The 16,588-nt window shown below is 33.9% G+C and overlaps 3 protein-coding genes and 1 long non-coding RNA gene across 6 annotated transcripts; 2 read left to right on the top strand and 2 right to left on the bottom strand.

Annotated features, from left to right (window-relative positions):
• The first annotated feature begins 4,163 nt into the window (after positions 1 to 4,163).
• On the top strand, positions 4,164 to 6,795 carry LOC145107363 (O-Glycosyl hydrolases family 17 protein). 2 transcript variants are annotated; one of them, XM_079044233.1, is made up of 3 exons: positions 4,164 to 4,920; positions 5,384 to 6,293; positions 6,394 to 6,795. In XM_079044233.1, the coding sequence occupies exons 1-3, from the start codon at positions 4,562 to 4,564 to the stop codon at positions 6,586 to 6,588; spliced, it is 1,464 nt and encodes a 487-aa protein (XP_078900359.1). In that variant the 5' UTR covers positions 4,164 to 4,561; the 3' UTR covers positions 6,589 to 6,795. The 2 variants fall into 2 exon arrangements, with proteins under 2 accessions (XP_078900359.1, XP_078900358.1); XM_079044232.1 differs by having other exon boundaries at positions 4,166 to 4,920; positions 6,382 to 6,795.
• A 357-nt stretch (positions 6,796 to 7,152) lies between these two features.
• On the bottom strand, positions 7,153 to 8,277 carry LOC145107361 (uncharacterized protein At4g26485-like). Its single transcript, XM_079044231.1, has 3 exons — positions 7,964 to 8,277; positions 7,676 to 7,874; positions 7,153 to 7,605 (listed from the first exon to the last, which is right to left on the bottom strand). Exons 1-3 carry the CDS (start codon positions 8,166 to 8,168, stop codon positions 7,326 to 7,328), a joined length of 684 nt encoding a protein of 227 aa, XP_078900357.1. The 5' UTR covers positions 8,169 to 8,277; the 3' UTR covers positions 7,153 to 7,325.
• A 3,386-nt stretch (positions 8,278 to 11,663) lies between these two features.
• Positions 11,664 to 13,692, top strand: LOC145107360 (uncharacterized). The gene is made up of 2 exons (XR_013707832.1): positions 11,664 to 11,762; positions 13,317 to 13,692. It is a non-coding gene; the product is annotated as an uncharacterized LOC145107360 (long non-coding RNA).
• Positions 11,756 to 16,247, bottom strand: LOC145107359 (BTB/POZ domain-containing protein At5g47800-like). Of its 2 annotated transcripts, none has more exons than XM_079044229.1 (7): positions 15,843 to 16,247; positions 14,076 to 14,167; positions 13,886 to 13,987; positions 13,716 to 13,785; positions 13,222 to 13,611; positions 12,382 to 13,146; positions 11,756 to 12,274 (listed from the first exon to the last, which is right to left on the bottom strand). In XM_079044229.1, exons 3-7 carry the CDS (start codon positions 13,942 to 13,944, stop codon positions 11,801 to 11,803), a joined length of 1,758 nt encoding a protein of 585 aa, XP_078900355.1. In that variant the 5' UTR covers positions 13,945 to 13,987; positions 14,076 to 14,167; positions 15,843 to 16,247; the 3' UTR covers positions 11,756 to 11,800. The 2 variants fall into 2 exon arrangements, with proteins under 2 accessions (XP_078900355.1, XP_078900356.1); XM_079044230.1 differs by having other exon boundaries at positions 14,111 to 14,167.
• Positions 16,248 to 16,588: the final 341 nt, after the last annotated feature.

Genomic DNA, 16,588 nt, shown 5'->3' with positions numbered 1-16,588 from the left:
TTACAAAGAAACAAATCAAAGACGACCATCAGAAGGTTGTTATCAGATTAGCAAACAAAAATGTTCTTAATCCAAATCCAAAATCTGTAGCAATTCCTACTGAAGTAGGACCATCAAAGCATGATCTGGATGAACCAAGAGAGAAGAAGCTTGCCGATGCTTTCAAATCACCTTTCAAATGCAGAATAATAGACACAAAACCTAAACTGACACATCAGGAGAGTATTTGAACCTACCTCTCTCTCTCTCTATTATATATATATATATATATATATATATATATATATATATATATATATATATATATATATATAGGGTCGGATCCGGTAGAAACCCAAAAATTGGTAGGAACCGCGAAGACTATTTTCCACCAATAATTTCTTAATCCAAATCCAATATCTGTAGCAATTCCTACTGAAGTAGGACCATCAAAGCATGATCTGGATGAACCAAGAGAGAAGAAGCTTGCCGATGCTTTCAAATCACCTTTCAAATGCAGAATAATAGACACAAAACCTAAACTGACACATCAGGAGAGTATTTGAACCTACCTCTCTCTCTCTCTCTATATATATATATATATATATATATATATATATATATATATATATATATATATATATAGGGTCGGATCCGGTAGAAACCCAAAAATTGGTAGGAACCGCGAAGACTATTTTCCACCAATAATTTCGTCAATGACACAAACATCAAACCCATTTACTTAGTCGTGTGAAAGAACCCCTTTCTCTAAACTTTACAATATTACTCCAAATATGCTACATGCATATTCATAAAAATATTTTACATATATGATTTTATTGCAAAAGACTGGATACAAACCGACTAACGAGTTCTTACAAAGTTTTATATATATATTACATAACTTCCCAGGAAATTTATACACTAATTACAAAAATTATAATATTATCTATTCTACATCTTCTACCAGTACATGACTATACTAGATGCTTATCACCTACAATAGATTAAACATTGAGAGGGATAAGCGGGTGACGCTTAGTGAGTTCAATAACAGTTACAATATAACATTATGTCATATACATATCAATATGACAGATGCAAAGAGGGACAAAGAACAACAAAGACAAATGAATATCATATGACAGGCTTTCCATATCAACGAATAATCTGATTCAAAGATTTGTAATCAATGAGACATAACAATTTCAATACTTGATATACATCAATAAGACTTTTGCCCATGAGGCATAGAAAAGACACGATTTATGAATAAACATTTTAGCTAGCAAATTATAGGTTTTCAGCCCTGCCTAGCCTTCTACCAATGCGAAAGTGATGCTTAATCATTCACTTCATGATCAAAGGCTACATACCAATACCCAAGTGATGCTTAGTCATTCACTTCGAGGTTAAAGATATAGCTCATTATCATAATAACACGGGAAAGCACATTGCACATATAACACATAACATACAATTGTCCCTATATTGAACTCACCGTGGAATAACTGATTGACAAAATGATAATTTGGGCAGCACTTCGCCTCTAAAAATGACTTTTTTTGATGAAACCGTGGATTTTAGTTGAAAACCGGGCCTTGCGCGGGCAGAGTTTCAACTTGAAAAGATTATTTTCTCGGGCTTTCGGAGCGTCGAGACTTGCTTCGGGTGTCGGGGATGTTTCCTAGGCTTTGGGGGTGTTAGGGCAATTTGGGAGAGTGTAGGGGGTGAGAGAGAATCAAAATGGTAACCAAAATTCGGGCATCCTCGCACCCTATTTATAGTGTCCGAGGGTTCGCATTACGCTGGGTGTAACTCCTTGGTATGCTGGGCGTACTGCGTGGCAGTCCACTACGCTGGGCGTAACTTCGTACGTTGGACGTACGAAGTGGATGAGATCAGACGCGTCAAGGTTACGACACATGGCACTCATACGAAGGTATAGGGAGGGTGACGGACTCCGGGTCTCTTACACGAGTACGCTGGGCGTACTCCTTCGGACCAGCCTCGAAGTTTGTGCCCAAAACTTCAAAAATCTGTATCTTCCACACACGAGCTCCGTTTTTGACGTTCTTTATATGCACACGTGAATTTATGCTCTACAACTTTCGTTTTGACTCCGTCAGCTAATTTTGACTTTATTTTTAATGTTAATTTTTAACGGGTCGGGACAGGAAAAGTCCGTTAAAATTTCATAACTTCTTCATCCGACGTCCGTTTTCGACTGTCTTTTTACCGTTGTACTACTATTGACGAGATCTTCGATTCTCGTTTAGGTTGTGTCGGCTAAAAATCACTCGATCTTTATTTCGAGTTTCGGGCTGTGTACTGCTATGCCGATTCTTAGAAAAATCATAACTTCTTCATACGAAGTCAGATTTAGACGTTCTTTTTATGAAAATTCTCGGTTTAACGAATACTTCGACTTTCATTTAGATCATTAAAGCTAAAAAGTAGTTTATTGAAAACTCACTTTTTACGTCATTCGACGTTGTGCCGGTTCTGTCGCGAATCCTTAAGGAGTCATAACTTCTTCGTTACAACTCAGATTTCGATGAGGTTTTCGCCTAAATGTTTCTAATGAGATAATCTACAACTTTCAATAACATTATTTTTATTTATTTCCAACTTTATATTCTCGTTAATTTCGATAATTGACTTTTGATTGGAATCTCATAAGACTTCCAATACTTTCCGAATGATTCTAAACATAGTTTTATTTCAATCTCATAAAACTATCTTGTTAGAACTCAACACTCAAAATCATATATTATTTAATAATATTCATTTTTAAACAAAACACGATAACTCAACGTGTATGTTACATCGTGACGCGTTCGCACGCGACACACGCGCATTGAATGTAATACGGACTTGAGGGAATAATCATGCGCGACGAACATCAATGGAACGTCATTTAAATGAGTTTTCCTTTTCTTTTTCATTTATTTTGTTTATTTTGTTTTTATTTTTATTATTTTGTTTATTTTTCGTTAAAAAAATCAATTTTTTTTCTTAAATAGATATATGCTCGGTTTTAATTTTTTATATATTTTTGTATTTTTTTTTAATTTTTTTTTAAAATTTTGTGTTGTTTTTTTAATGTCTTTAATACATACTTGAAGATAGTATTTTTTTTTGTTTTTATTTTTTGATTTTTTTATTATTTTTTAAACTAAATATCGGTTTGAGTTTTTAATATTTAATAATTATAAAATTTTAAATAAGAAGAATATTTAGGATCAATAATATTTTCCATTCATACTTTTTTTTGAATCATATTATTTTGGATAATAAAATTTTGTATCATAACGATATTATCCATCATATATTTTTGGATCATAATATATTGAATTAAATAAAGTTTTTGTTCAATACAACATTTTGATCATTATAATTTTTAAATCATTAAATTTTGAATCATAAAAAATATAATAATTAAGGATCATTAAATATTTGAATTAAAATATTTTTAGATCATAACAAGTTAAGGATCATAAATATATTGAATCATAATATTTTTAAATCATAAATATTTTGAATCATCTTTATTTGCATCATATTATATTCAATATTTTTTTTAATCTTTTAAAATCAAGTTTAGTATCTAAAACATCTTATTTTTTAAAAATTCTTTTTACAAAGTCATTAGAATAGTGAGTAGAAGTATTTCTTAAACCTTTATATTTTTTGGAGAATTTTTTTTCTGGGTTTTTTATAAATATAAAAAACAAACAAAATATATTTTTTTTCAAATTTTTATGATTGTGCTCATTTTGTAGAGAATTAAATTTTAAAAACTTTGGTTGTTTTAGATTTTTTTTCAAAGAAAATAAAAGTTATGGGCGAAAAACTAAATGAGTGGAAAAAAAAACTCACCAACCAATAACAGCTGAATACTTGTCATGATGGGGATGTGGGCCCGTGTCGGATCCTAGAGTGGCCACATGACCGAATTTTCCTTTTTTTTTTCTATTTTCTTTTAATATTTTTGTTTTTATCACTTGTATGCTCAAAACAATTAATCTTTTCTAAAAATTATTAAAATCTTACAATTAATTACGAAAATGTCATATCATCTTATAAGATTTTGGATAAATAAAATCCGTAGTATGTATTTTTAAAAAAATAAGCATCGTTTGGTTATTTACATAATTACATGAAGTACTAGAAAATGGAAGAGTTATGACCTGCCGGAAGAAAAAAAAAATGGGCGAGGTGTGTGCGTTTTTTTGGCAGTATTAGGCCGACAGTAACAGTATTGGCTCTGTTCTGTTGGTTCGCGTTCATTTCAGCCTCCTTTACCGACCTCAATTTGCTTCTGCCTCCCTGATCTGATTACCTCCATCGCCATTTTCCCCACACTATAAATTATAAACCCTAGCTTCAACTCAGATTCCCTCCACCTCAACATCAACACTTACCAATTTCTTATTTTCTTTCAGTTGCTTGCAGAACCCAGACACCACTTTATTCCCACTTTTCAGCATCTTTCAATAGGAACCTCCCGTTGAACCAATCGACATTGTTAACTACAACCACTGATACCGATCGCCAGAAAATTAGTTATTCCAGAAACATGGGCGGAGGAATCCTCATCACCAAAGCTGTGGCGGTGGTACTGGTGTTGGTGGCAGTGTTGGGTGGCTCAGTTCAGTCGGTGGAATCAGCAATAGGGGTGAACTGGGGTACCATATCCAACCACCGGTTGGCACCTTCCACGGTGGTGGATCTTCTCAGAGACAACAAGATTCAAAAGGTGAAACTTTTCGATGCTGACCCAGATTGTCTCCGAGCTCTCATGGGCAGCGGTATCGAGGTTATGGTTGGCGTCTCAAATGATCTATTGGCCACCCTCAGCTCCTCCTCCGCCGCCGCCGATTTATGGGTTTCCCAGAATGTCTCCAGATATATGGTTCGAGGCGGAGCCAACATCAAGTATGATTCCCTATCCCCGTCTCTCAGTATGTAGTAACTAGTATTGTATATCTTTAGCTTAAAATCCGCTGCTTTCCTGTGTTCTGAAACTCAAATCTCTAGCTGCTGCTTATTTTTGTCGATTAGTGTAGGGATTGATATTCTTTTAAGTAGTGAAATGTTAAAATAAACATATTACATCTCAACACTTCAAAATTTGTTATGTAGATAAGTGCACCTTTGTTACTGAGCTAGGTTAGTCGACAAGAAAAGCTTCTTATTGCTATTTTTGACGATCGGATAAAAAGTGAATATTCACGTCTTTTGCACATAAGAGGTCCTGACCAACTGCATCTTTTTTACCTAATACCTAACCCAACAAGTTATACATGAGCATATATTTTTCGACGTAACAACATAGAAAGAACGCGACTTAACAGAGAAAGTCATTTAATGTGATTGACTTTTTGTTTTTGAATAATAGGTACATCGCGGTAGGAAACGAACCATTCCTTACAAGTTACGGTGGACAATTCCAATCATATGTGATGCCCGCGATAACAAACCTCCAACAATCCTTAACAAAAGCAAACTTAGCAAACAATATAAAGCTTGTAGTCCCATGTAACGCGGATGCCTACGAGTCTTCTCTCCCTTCCCAAGGCGCATTCCGACCCGAACTCACCCAAATCATGACCGACCTCGTTGCATTCCTCAATTCCAACGGTTCCCCCTTCATAGTCAACATCTACCCATTCCTAAGTCTCTATTCCAATTCCGACTTCCCCCAAGACTACGCCTTCTTCGAAGGCACAACACATTCGGTCACAGACGGACCGAATGTGTACTACAACGCGTTTGACGGAAACTACGACACGTTAGTTTCCGCCCTTAACAAACTCGGATTCGGTCAAATCCCAATTGTTATCGGGGAAGTCGGTTGGCCTACAGACGGAGCAATCACTGCAAATGTGAACGCGGCTAGGGTTTTCAATCAAGGTCTTATAAACCATGTGTTGAGCAATAAGGGTACCCCTTTAAGACCGGGACAGGGTCCCACGGATGTTTATCTTTTTGGTCTTTTTGATGAGGAGGCCAAGAGTGTGCTTCCCGGAGGTTTTGAGAGACATTGGGGGATTTTTTCTTTTGATGGGCAAGCGAAATATGCTTTGAACCTTGGTTTGGGTAATGGGTTGTTGAGAAATGCTAAAGATGTTCATTATCTTCCTTTTAGGTGGTGTGTGGTGGACCCGTTGAAAGATCTTTCCGGGGTTTCCGATCATTTTAAGTTGGCGTGTACGGTTGCGGATTGCACGAATTTGAATTATGGGGGATCGTGTAATGGAATTGGTGAAAGGGGTAACATTTCTTATGCGTTTAATAGTTATTACCAGGTACTTCAACAAAACTCTTTACTTTTTTTTACCAATAATTGTAACTTACTTACGTTATTTATATGATTTTAATTATTATTATTACTAGGTACAAAAACAGAATTCTAGAAGCTGTGAATTTGATGGACTTGGGATGGTGACATTTCTGAATCCTTCAATGGGTGAATGCAAGTTTCTTGTTGGGGTTGCTGAGGAAGTGGTAACTGAGCATGTTTCGGTTGGTTTGCAATTGTATAGAGGATCTGTTATTGTTTGGTTGTTGATATTTTGGGGGTTTGGGGTATTTATGATTTGAATAGGGTTGTATGAGGTTGGATTGTTTTTTTTTTTTTTTTTTTTTTTTTTTTTTGTTGAACTTTTTAGTTAGGTAGTTTTATAGTACACCATATCAAGCATTAAAAGATCATTCCCGTTTGAGAATTATATAGATTTTTCTTGAAAGGTATATGTATATATATCAGCTTATTGGTGGAAATGATAGTGGACTTTACTTTATTTTTTTTTGAATCAATATAGGTAGTGTACTTTTTATGCATAGTAGCAATGTATGACACTTATTTTTACCATAACAGCAACATAGTTACATTTATAGTAATAATGTACTTAAATTCTCTTTATACATAATAGCATTATTGATGAGAGCAATATGTAATTGTTACAAGTATGGATAAATCTAAAGAGTCCTGTTATTATCTATAAAGAAATTTAAGTACATTGCCCTTATGAGAGTAAAGTGCACTGCTATTATGAGTAAAGAATAAAATGCAAGCACATTGCAACGCTTGGTATTAGATGCCAATTTTAATAGCATGTTAGATATGTATTGTTTATGATTTATCTATAAAAAAAATCCTTACCCTTTAGGAAAAAGAGATGATTAGAACACACATTCGAGTGGTGACATTCTAAACAGAAAAACGTTTGATGAATTCTCACATATTAGTATCAATCCAACACACTTCATTAAGACTAGAATATGAACATCATACACCAAAGCAATCTTATTTTCCTAAAGTTGGAGCATCTAGCATATCATCCACTGAGCCTGAACATGAAAGTTTTGCTTTCTCCTATGTTGAAAGGTTCATCTGGAGCGCTACCATGTGCCCTCTTCTGTGCATATCCAGGATACTTGTTTTTGAAAAACGGCTTGGCCTTGCAAAAAACCAAACCGATCTTCTCAGCCTCTTTAACCAAATCCCACTTGTCATAAGGCTCACCAATCTTATGAGTCACGTGGATCTCACCATTCTCCTTTTTCAGAAGCACTTTTGCATTCATAAGAAACCCTTTCACCAACTCCTTGTTCAACCTGCGTTAAGAGCAAAACATATCAAATTCCATCGGATAGAGAGAATTACAGGAGAGTAGCGAGGTATTACATGATTTGGCAGCCATTGCCTTCAGGGAAGGCGAACCCAACATGGGGGAAATTATAGACGATGCGATGGAAACGCTGAGTGGTGAGAAAAAAGTGGTGGCTCATGGTGGTTGCGTCCACCCCACAGACTACCACGCAGCCTCTTTGCTGAAGCTCTATTAGATTCTCGATTGCGTTGCTGTACTTTTTTGCCAGCTCCTCTGCAACCATCCGTATAACGATTCGCTAGTAGAAGTGAGATATTATACTAATGGTGGATTTTTGTAAGCAGTAGTAGTGTAGTACTCACGGTGGGTGTCGACGGTGGTGGCGACGATGTTGCGGGCGGAGCCAAAAGCTCTGGCCAAGCACAGAGAGAAGGAGAAATCGCCTTCGCCGACCAAGAGTATCTTATGGGTGGAGGAGTAATGTTCTTTCCGTACCTCCTTTTTCACATCCTCCTCCTCTTCCGACGACGATGATCCGTCCTCATATTCCATTGCTGCCGTCGACATCTTTTGGTCTTCTTGCTTTCCCCAAAATTCTCTTTATTTACTGATTGGAGCGGAAATAGCGACTATTGTCGTTTCTCTCGCAAAGCAAAACGATTTCATCAAGAGTATTCACTAAAATCATTAATTTTTTTATAATTTGATTTCATTAACAGTATAAAAGCATTACTAAAATCATTATTTTAATAGTGGGCTTTTTGATATATATATTTTTTTATTTTTTTATTGAATTATTGTTTGAGATCCTATAGTATCATATATATATCTCATACCGGGTTCTAATAACATTAAGATGTTGTATTAGATTCAATTTAACTCAATCAACAACTACAAATAATCTTAAAAATACTACAATCACAAAATGTTTGTTACAAATATTACTAAAACAAGATTTCATTAGGTCACTAAAATCATTATTTAAAATAACTAAATTGGGAGGGCAATATATCACCTATTTCTTGAAATAGTTTTGTAAAATGTTTTTTATTTTATATAATTATTGTTTAATCATTTTAGCAAATCTTTACTATCTTTAATTCAGTTTTGGTTTTTGCAAAATCTTTTCTAAAATTCCTTATTATGCTATTTGAAGTTTTAAATATAGTTTATACATGGTGCAATTCCTTTTATTCAAAAAATACTATCACAAATATTGAAACGAATCACAAGTTTTTTTCATGATATTGAAACGAATTCATCAAACGAATTCATCTTATCTTATCTTAAAACATAATTCCTTTTATTCAAAAAATACTATCACAAAAGAAGAAAATTATAATATTTATTCAAGTATGAGGGTGTCTATTATTTAGTAAAATACTTATTATTATGCAAAATATAGTCTTTTCAAATGACAAATGAATGGCATGGGGGCGTTGAGGGGAGAGAAAGTGAGCAGCTGCACATGGCCCAATTTTTTTCATGATATATTTTTGTTTAAAAATAAAAAATTATCATAAAGATAAGGGTCATTTTTTTTGTTGTTCGTCCTAGGCTTCTGAGAATATTTAATTTTTCAGGACAGGCCTGATGAATGGCTATTAGTCTGTACTATTTTTAAAAGATCACCTATTTTGTGAAATGTGAAGGGATAATGACTAATAGTTTATATATATATATATATATATATATATATATATATATATATATATATATATATATATATATAAAGTTAATAAATAAATAATTTATAAGTCATTTCAAAAAGTTTATTTTTCAAAATCTCATTTTCAAAATAAAAAAACTATTTTAAAAGTCCTTATTAAATATCCAAACATTTTTTTTTAAAACTTAACTCTTACAAAGTCAATTTTTAGAAGAATATAAAACACCACCTTAGGCCTGTCGACGAAAATAACTGATACCCGAAAATCCGATCCGACCCGTTCTGAATTCGGATATTTTGGGTCAGCTAAATTGGGTTTCGGGTTTAAAAAATACGGGTATTCATTTACCTGATATTACATTAGGTCTGGTATAGGGTATGTGTATACCCGAATGCCCGTATTGTGTTTTTTGAAATGACATTATAATCTATATTTTATACCATGCGTGTGTTTCTCTTTCTCGGTAAAAGTAAAGATCACATTTTGGAAAAAAAAAAGAATGACTCTTCAATTTCCTTTTTCTTCTGATCGAACCAAACAAACTCTATTTTGATGATATAAAATGGCTTCAACTTTATAATCTTTGTATTGAATGATTGTACTTTCTGCTCTATTGGATGTAAGTATAATACAACACCTCCTTCAATATCCCTGAGTATAGTTTGTAGTTTCATTCCATAGTGGTATAAATTTTAACTATCTAAAATACTCCATAAAATTAAAATCACCAACAATAAATATACATTACATTTGAGTTGTCGCTTAACAAAGCAGTTATTGTTATACCTTCTTGATTTCTTGATTAGTATGTTTGGCTTGAAAATCCAAATTTAGAGGTTTTTTATATTCATGTTTACTCTATCAAATTATTTGAACTGATATGTGCAACTATGCACTATAAAATGTCTTCAAATTTGCTATCTTAATAATCTGGTTGTATTTACATAATAGGGTATTAAAATTACATATATATTGTCCTTATTTATAAGCAACTTGCTACAAAATTAATGAATAACTAGTTTATAACTCGTATAAACTACAGTTACAAAATTAATTAAACTTTCATAATAAAAACTTAAAATTATTAATTAATTATTTTAAATAAATTATTTTAAGCAAATTATTAATTAAGAGATATTTTTTTTAATTATATAAAATTATAATCGTTGATTTAAATAAATACGTGAAATCTTAGTTGTCAAAATCGCGATCCTAATCGTAGGATCGTACGATCGTAGGTAGGATCGTAAGATCGGGCTCCGATCCGATCATACCTTTCCCTTATTAATTAATTTATTATTATTATTTTTTTGCAAATGATTTTTTTACCACTTTATCTCTTTTACAATTTACCAATTTACTGTTTATCATTTTGTGTTGTGACTTATAACTAATATTTTTAAGTTTTTGTAATTTTTGAACGAAAAATTGAATGACTGAAATATTTTTCATGTTTTAAAATTATAAATTATAAATATGTTTTATTTTGTGGGATCCTAGGATCCCGATCCCGATCTTAGAAACCAAAAAACGATCGTAGGTAGGATCCCGATCTTAACAACATTGCGTGAAATTATATCGCCTTATAATATGTATTAATTTTATTTTCTTTTTTATTATAATTTTATTAATTTAATGTAATTAAAATAAGAAAGTTAAAATTTGAAATGAAAAATCAATAGATTGATAAGTGACATGACATTAATTAAAAGGTTTAAAATGATGACACATGATAAAAAAAAAAACTATTATTTTATTAGTATAGGGAGATATTTAATTTAAATAATCATCTATAATTAATGAATTAAATAAAGAGGACTAAAAATTCGGGTATCTATTTTTATATCCAATCTCTAACCCGAAACCCGAATACCCGAAATTTAATTCGGTATCAGTTATACTTTTCGTCGATAATTACCCGAAAAATCCGACCCGAAAAACCCAAATCCAAAAAAAAAAAAAAAAAAAAAAACCGAAAAACAGGGCTACACCACCCTCTGAAATCTGAATCACTAGAAAGGATTTACGTTGGGTTGAGCAATCGATCTATGGGTTGGTTTTGGTTCTCACCCAACATGTCGATTCTTTTGCTGATTTTGACTGATCGAACCCAACGATAGCTGCTTAAGAGCCAAGACCTAATCGGAAGAGTAATCAAATGTAAATTGAGTGACGATTCAGTTAGGGTTTCACTTGGGCGATTGTTCTTGAAAAAAAATATGAAAAATCGAGTTTTTCAAAACAAGAGTCATCGATTTCTTGATTAGCAGCCACCATTCAGAGAGGCTTCTGCGTTCAGTTGTGTAAATTTGTCTGGGAAAAGCTTTACGGCTGGGCAAGAAAAGGGCACAATCACCATGACCGAAAGTAACCACTTTTCAAGTGGTGATATGAGAATTCCGTGAATTCTTTTCCAGTGGGCAGTTGGGAGGGACACAAAAATACAGTAACTAAAGATTACTTTCGGATATTAGAGAATTTACAATGTAAGGTAGTAATGAATTGATAAACAACACAAATGTCCATTTTCTACTTGCCTTTACGACGACCATGCTCTGATTTAGTTCTTTGTATCTTTACTTTTGTAAGATTTTGTTTACTAATTCCTTCCTCCATGATCTCGTGAACATTTTTTCCCCTCGACTTCTGTTCTGATTCTCGTTCAAGCTTTTGGCTTTTACTGCTAAGAGCACTTCGTCGTCTATCATCCTCTGCTTTATTAGACTTATCACCTGAGCGCGCTTGTAAATTTCTCAGATGATCTCCTGTATAATATGTTATTTTTATGCCCTGAGGTTGTATTATATCATGTTTTCGACTTTCATGGCTTGTTGTTGCCTTTCCACCATGTTTCTCCTGTTCAAAGAAAAGAACTTGCACAACAGTTCTCAATGGAAGCCTCTCGTTTTTTACTGCATGGGCTCGTGCTTCTGCAGACAACTTATGGCAATCCAAAATGCTACACAGGCGCTTCTTCTCTTCCTTGCTCATTTGGGGATGTTCCTGCTCGTCATCATGATTTACATCCAGTTTTATATATATAAAAACATATTTATGTATCTAGCCAAAGGTTTTAAAATACGTTTTTTCTTCTTATACTACATATATACCTTTAGATAAATGTCGATTGCCTTGTAAAGATCATCATGTTCAGGTCGAGCAAATTCAGGTAAAATATTGGCAAGAGACACTACTTTCTCTACTGACATGTTTGCATCTCTGGAGACAACTTGGAGATAAGAGTCTATGAGTTTTGCAATTTTTGAAATCAAAATCATTGATTGTTCTTCATCTCTAGAATATGATTTTCTCCATTGTGTGATAAAACCCTCCAAGACAGCCATTACCAGATCAATATCATAAGTTTGATGATGATCACCAGAAGAGTCATGATCATGTGAAGGCAATAATAATAGCAAATCATTTGGCATTGCCTCCTCTAACTGCAAGCTACATTTCCTAATGAGTTGTTTATGTATGGCAGAAGATGCCCCTAAAAGATTCACCATTCTAAGGAGTCTCAGTAGGAATCGAACTGAAACTGATCCTCTATCTTCTGGAATTAGGCTTACAATCATCTCAAGTTGTTTCTTTCTGTTGAAAGATTCTTCTTGGGTGATTTGAGAAGATGTTGATGTTTCAGGTTGATCAGATCTACCCCTTGTAACATCTGGAAGCCAATGACATGCATAAACATGCAAAGCTTCACCTATAAGCTTTGGTGGAATCATGTCTGTTGACCTTACAGTATTAATGACACATCTGAATAGGTCTATATTAAGCTCTGCTATGTCTTCTGTCCACCAATCTTTGGGTGCAGATTTGTGCTTCTTTTCTGCATATTCTGGTCTAGTATAAGTGTAGGACCATCTTACCTGCAAATTAGGGCTCTTCAGTTCCTTTTATTTCAAAGTTTCACTTTTATTAACCACTCGAGTTTCTTAAATTACCTTTGTTGTGGGTGTGAGTATTTTATCAACTACAGAATCGATGCACCTTCTGATAATTTCAAAATTCTCAGACCATTCATGAAACTTTTCTGTAGTCTGCAATGTGACAACAGAATCCTTCCAGCCTTGAAGAATGCATGAAGTAAAGAAAAGCTCAAGCTTCGAGACAAAGTTTCCCTTCACAACAGATTCTGTCATCTGCAAGAATTTTGCTGCACATAATGCTGCTACAAAGTTATGGGCACTGAGGTCAATCTTGATCCCATAACAAAACTTTGCACACAGCTCAAAAGATATTTCACCACCAGGAATGTCATGAAGCTCCAGAGTAGTGTCTCCTTTCCCTGAGCAAAGTTGTTGCAGGAGGCCACACTTTTGAAGAAGTGGAAACTGCAACTTGTATAGTTATACTTATAACATGTACAATGGTCTATGTAATTACAGATATATATGTATATGTATATGTATGCATATGTATACAATGGTCTACTTGCCTTATGGAGAAGATAAGTGATGTTGTTGATGCGTATGGTGAGATCACTTTGTAAGTCAGAAACCATGGTCCTGCAATTTATCAAGCATTGGTCACTTAGAGTAATACAAAACCTTGTGGCTTCGCCTGTGATATATAACTTGTGAAATGTGAAATTTTGTGATACAAAACCTTGTGGCTTCGCCTGTATAGAATGTGTCTGGCATTTTTCCAAGTCTCATGAACTTCATTTTCTGTATGAGTCTGATTTAACTACGTAGATCCAGATATCATCTGCTTCATGATTAAAGAAAAAGAAACCATGAGATTTAGAGGAGAAAACATAAATGGGGAGCAACATGGAGCCTAGAAAGGAACTCACTATTAGGTTCAGATGGAAATAGGAAACACCAATACCTTGCCAAAGTCACTATCTTGGCCAGCAAGGAGTCCCATAATGTTGCCAATGTTTGCCTACAATAAGAGCCCTACCAGTTAGTTTAGTGGAAAAAATCTCTCAAAAAAAGAAGGTATTAAATTAGATGATGATGATGATGATGATGATGCATGAAGAATGCTTTTATATTCTAATAGGTTATATAAAAGTAAGTGAATGGAAATGCCATGAATTGGTGGTACCCAATGTTCCTGTACTTTGTAGGCAGTATATATGCTGCAGAAAATCAAAACATATCCCAAAAACCATGAATACAAAAATGATGAAAATACATAAGTAACAAAACCAAAAGAAAATGAGTCGAGACTAATTCAAACACGACCCCGATTAAATCAGAACTATATATTACCTTGTGTTTTAGAAACTGATAGCAAAAAAGTTAAACAAGATGCGAATGGTGGTGTATTTTTCTAAGTCAGATAACACCTCTATATATAGTACAAAATTGTAAACGGTTTTACAAATATACATAATGGCTACGGAGGTTATATGTACAAGATTGGTAATAGTTTGAAGGCTATATATATGATTACATAAATCGTAAAGATTTCAGAATCTTTTGTGTTATCATATATGTCGGGAGTTACAAAATTAAATTTGGTAAAGCATCAATGGCGGATGACGAGGATAAAGATAAACCCTGTCTGAGTCAACTCTGTTTGTTGACCCGAGAGGAAACTAGGTCCACATGTATAATACCCTTCAACAATCATGTGGACCTAGCAAATGATCATCAAAGGATCAGGTGGTCATGCAAAATTGGTAAAACGTACCTTTGGAATAAATGATGTAGGAGTACTTTTTAATTTCTTATATATGTATTTGTTTTTGTTAAGCAAGCATCGTTTAATAATGCCAAACATCTGACCATTTGATTTAGTCATTTAGATATATGTTTTTACCCATGGATGAGCTAGAAGATTATATAGCATTTAATCATATACATTTGAGAAGACAATGTGCATTTTCACCTAGTAAATTAATTAGTATAGTTTGGACTTTGGATGATTTTTTTTAACCAACTTGCGTAAATGCAGAAGGTTCACTGCCAATTCAAGAAAGAAATATGATAAAAGGAGGAGATGTTAGTGGCTTAGTGTGTGTAGGGGGGGTGGGAACAGCCCTTAGCACATATTGCTAGAGAACAAGAAGATTCCTTTATGTAGTGGTGTTTGCATGCTTAAAAATGACAGCTGATGTGAAGAAGAAACCACAGTGCAAATCTAATGGCAAAGTAGCAAGTGGGTTTTCCACATTTGGAAATGAACCCCACATTCACTCTTCACATTAACTCCCTCAACATGAAAACTAACTTTATCAATTTTGATTCCCAGATTGCTTCCCGTCTTTCTTGTATAACACAAAGTAACTGTAAATGGTTATACAACTTTTCAGATTCATAAAGAAAGCACTCAACTGATCCCATGAAGGCTCGCTCTACTGTTCTTTTCTTATTTGTCCTTGTGCTGTTGGCTTATATAAATGGAGCTTCTTTAGATTCTCACACTCTCAACTTTCATATAAATACATGAAAAGTAATTCATGATTGTGCATGGATTTTGGTTAGTTCCTATGCGCAATAGCAATTAGCGATAATTAGAAAGTCAACTTTGATACTTAATTTGATAGCTACTATGTTTCAACTTTCAAAATAATAATAATAATAATAATAACACTGAATATACCCTTCACCTGAAAATATTAAAGGATGTTGGTTGGTTGGTAGCAATCAAGCATGATCCATAAAGCTGCAAAGTAGTTTACCCATCAACATCCAAAGAAGCTCAAATAAACAATAATGGTACTGACGCAGCAGGAACACTTGCTGATAAGTACTTATGAAGTCCTCAGCTTTTTCTTCACCACTAAATACAAGTTTATGTATGGCTGATGACACAATATAACCAGAAAGATTCAAGGTGATTCTTGCATGTAACGTTGAGATATGAGAGGGATGATGATTAAAGAGGAAAAAAGGGAAAAAGGGTATAGCAAAAGCACATTCTTTGTCATGTGTTTGTGGTTTTCCGTAGAACACCATGACCGACACGTAAAATAAGGATATAGAATCAGAATCTGAACATGACTATTAGAGATGAATGGGTGTAGTCAAAAGGGTAATATAATATGCGCATGAAAGTAAGAAGAGAGAGGTAGGGATTGTACTATTCAATGGAAAAAGAAATGGCAAAGTTGAATAGAGGTAGGCTTGGGACCATTAAACAAACAAGAAAAGATATTTGATATGCAAACTTCATCATGATTTTTCCCACTAGCTTTGGTATCTTCTTCTTCTTCTTCTTCTTCCTTAAGATGTAAATAGGTCACCAACGTCTCTTGACACCCGATGTCGGCCACTGTTGAATGACTTTATTCGCACAAGCAGCAAGATCGGTCATTGGAATATATAACACTGTTTTGGAGGCCAACAAATGAAA

The sequence above is a fragment of the Lactuca virosa genome, chromosome 4 (assembly GCF_052849685.1).
Source record: "Lactuca virosa cultivar CGN04683 chromosome 4, Lactuca_virosa_CGN04683_v6, whole genome shotgun sequence".
In the NCBI taxonomy this organism is placed as follows: domain Eukaryota; kingdom Viridiplantae; phylum Streptophyta; class Magnoliopsida; order Asterales; family Asteraceae; genus Lactuca; species Lactuca virosa.
The sequence above is the reverse complement of the archived record's forward strand: the minus strand, read 5'-3'. Positions and strand labels throughout refer to the sequence as shown.

Coding starts and splice junctions, on each gene's coding strand:
- LOC145107363 (XM_079044232.1), top strand. CDS start 4,562: ATGGGCGGAGGAATCCTCATCACCAAAGCTGTGGCGGTGGTACTGGTG. Junction 4,921..5,383: donor CGAGGCGGAGCCAACATCAA/GTATGATTCCCT, acceptor TTTGAATAATAG/GTACATCGCGGTAGGAAACG. Junction 6,294..6,381: donor CGTTTAATAGTTATTACCAG/GTACTTCAACAA, acceptor TATTATTACTAG/GTACAAAAACAGAATTCTAG.
- LOC145107361 (XM_079044231.1), bottom strand. CDS start 8,168: ATGTCGACGGCAGCAATGGAATATGAGGACGGATCATCGTCGTCGGAA. Junction 7,875..7,963: donor CACCACCGTCGACACCCACC/GTGAGTACTACA, acceptor GGATGGTTGCAG/AGGAGCTGGCAAAAAAGTAC. Junction 7,606..7,675: donor GGCAATGGCTGCCAAATCAT/GTAATACCTCGC, acceptor CTCTTAACGCAG/GTTGAACAAGGAGTTGGTGA.
- LOC145107359 (XM_079044229.1), bottom strand. CDS start 13,944: ATGAAGTTCATGAGACTTGGAAAAATGCCAGACACATTCTATACAGGC. Junction 13,786..13,885: donor TATACAGGCGAAGCCACAAG/GTTTTGTATCAC, acceptor GATAAATTGCAG/GACCATGGTTTCTGACTTAC. Junction 12,275..12,381: donor CAATCGACATTTATCTAAAG/GTATATATGTAG, acceptor GATGACGAGCAG/GAACATCCCCAAATGAGCAA.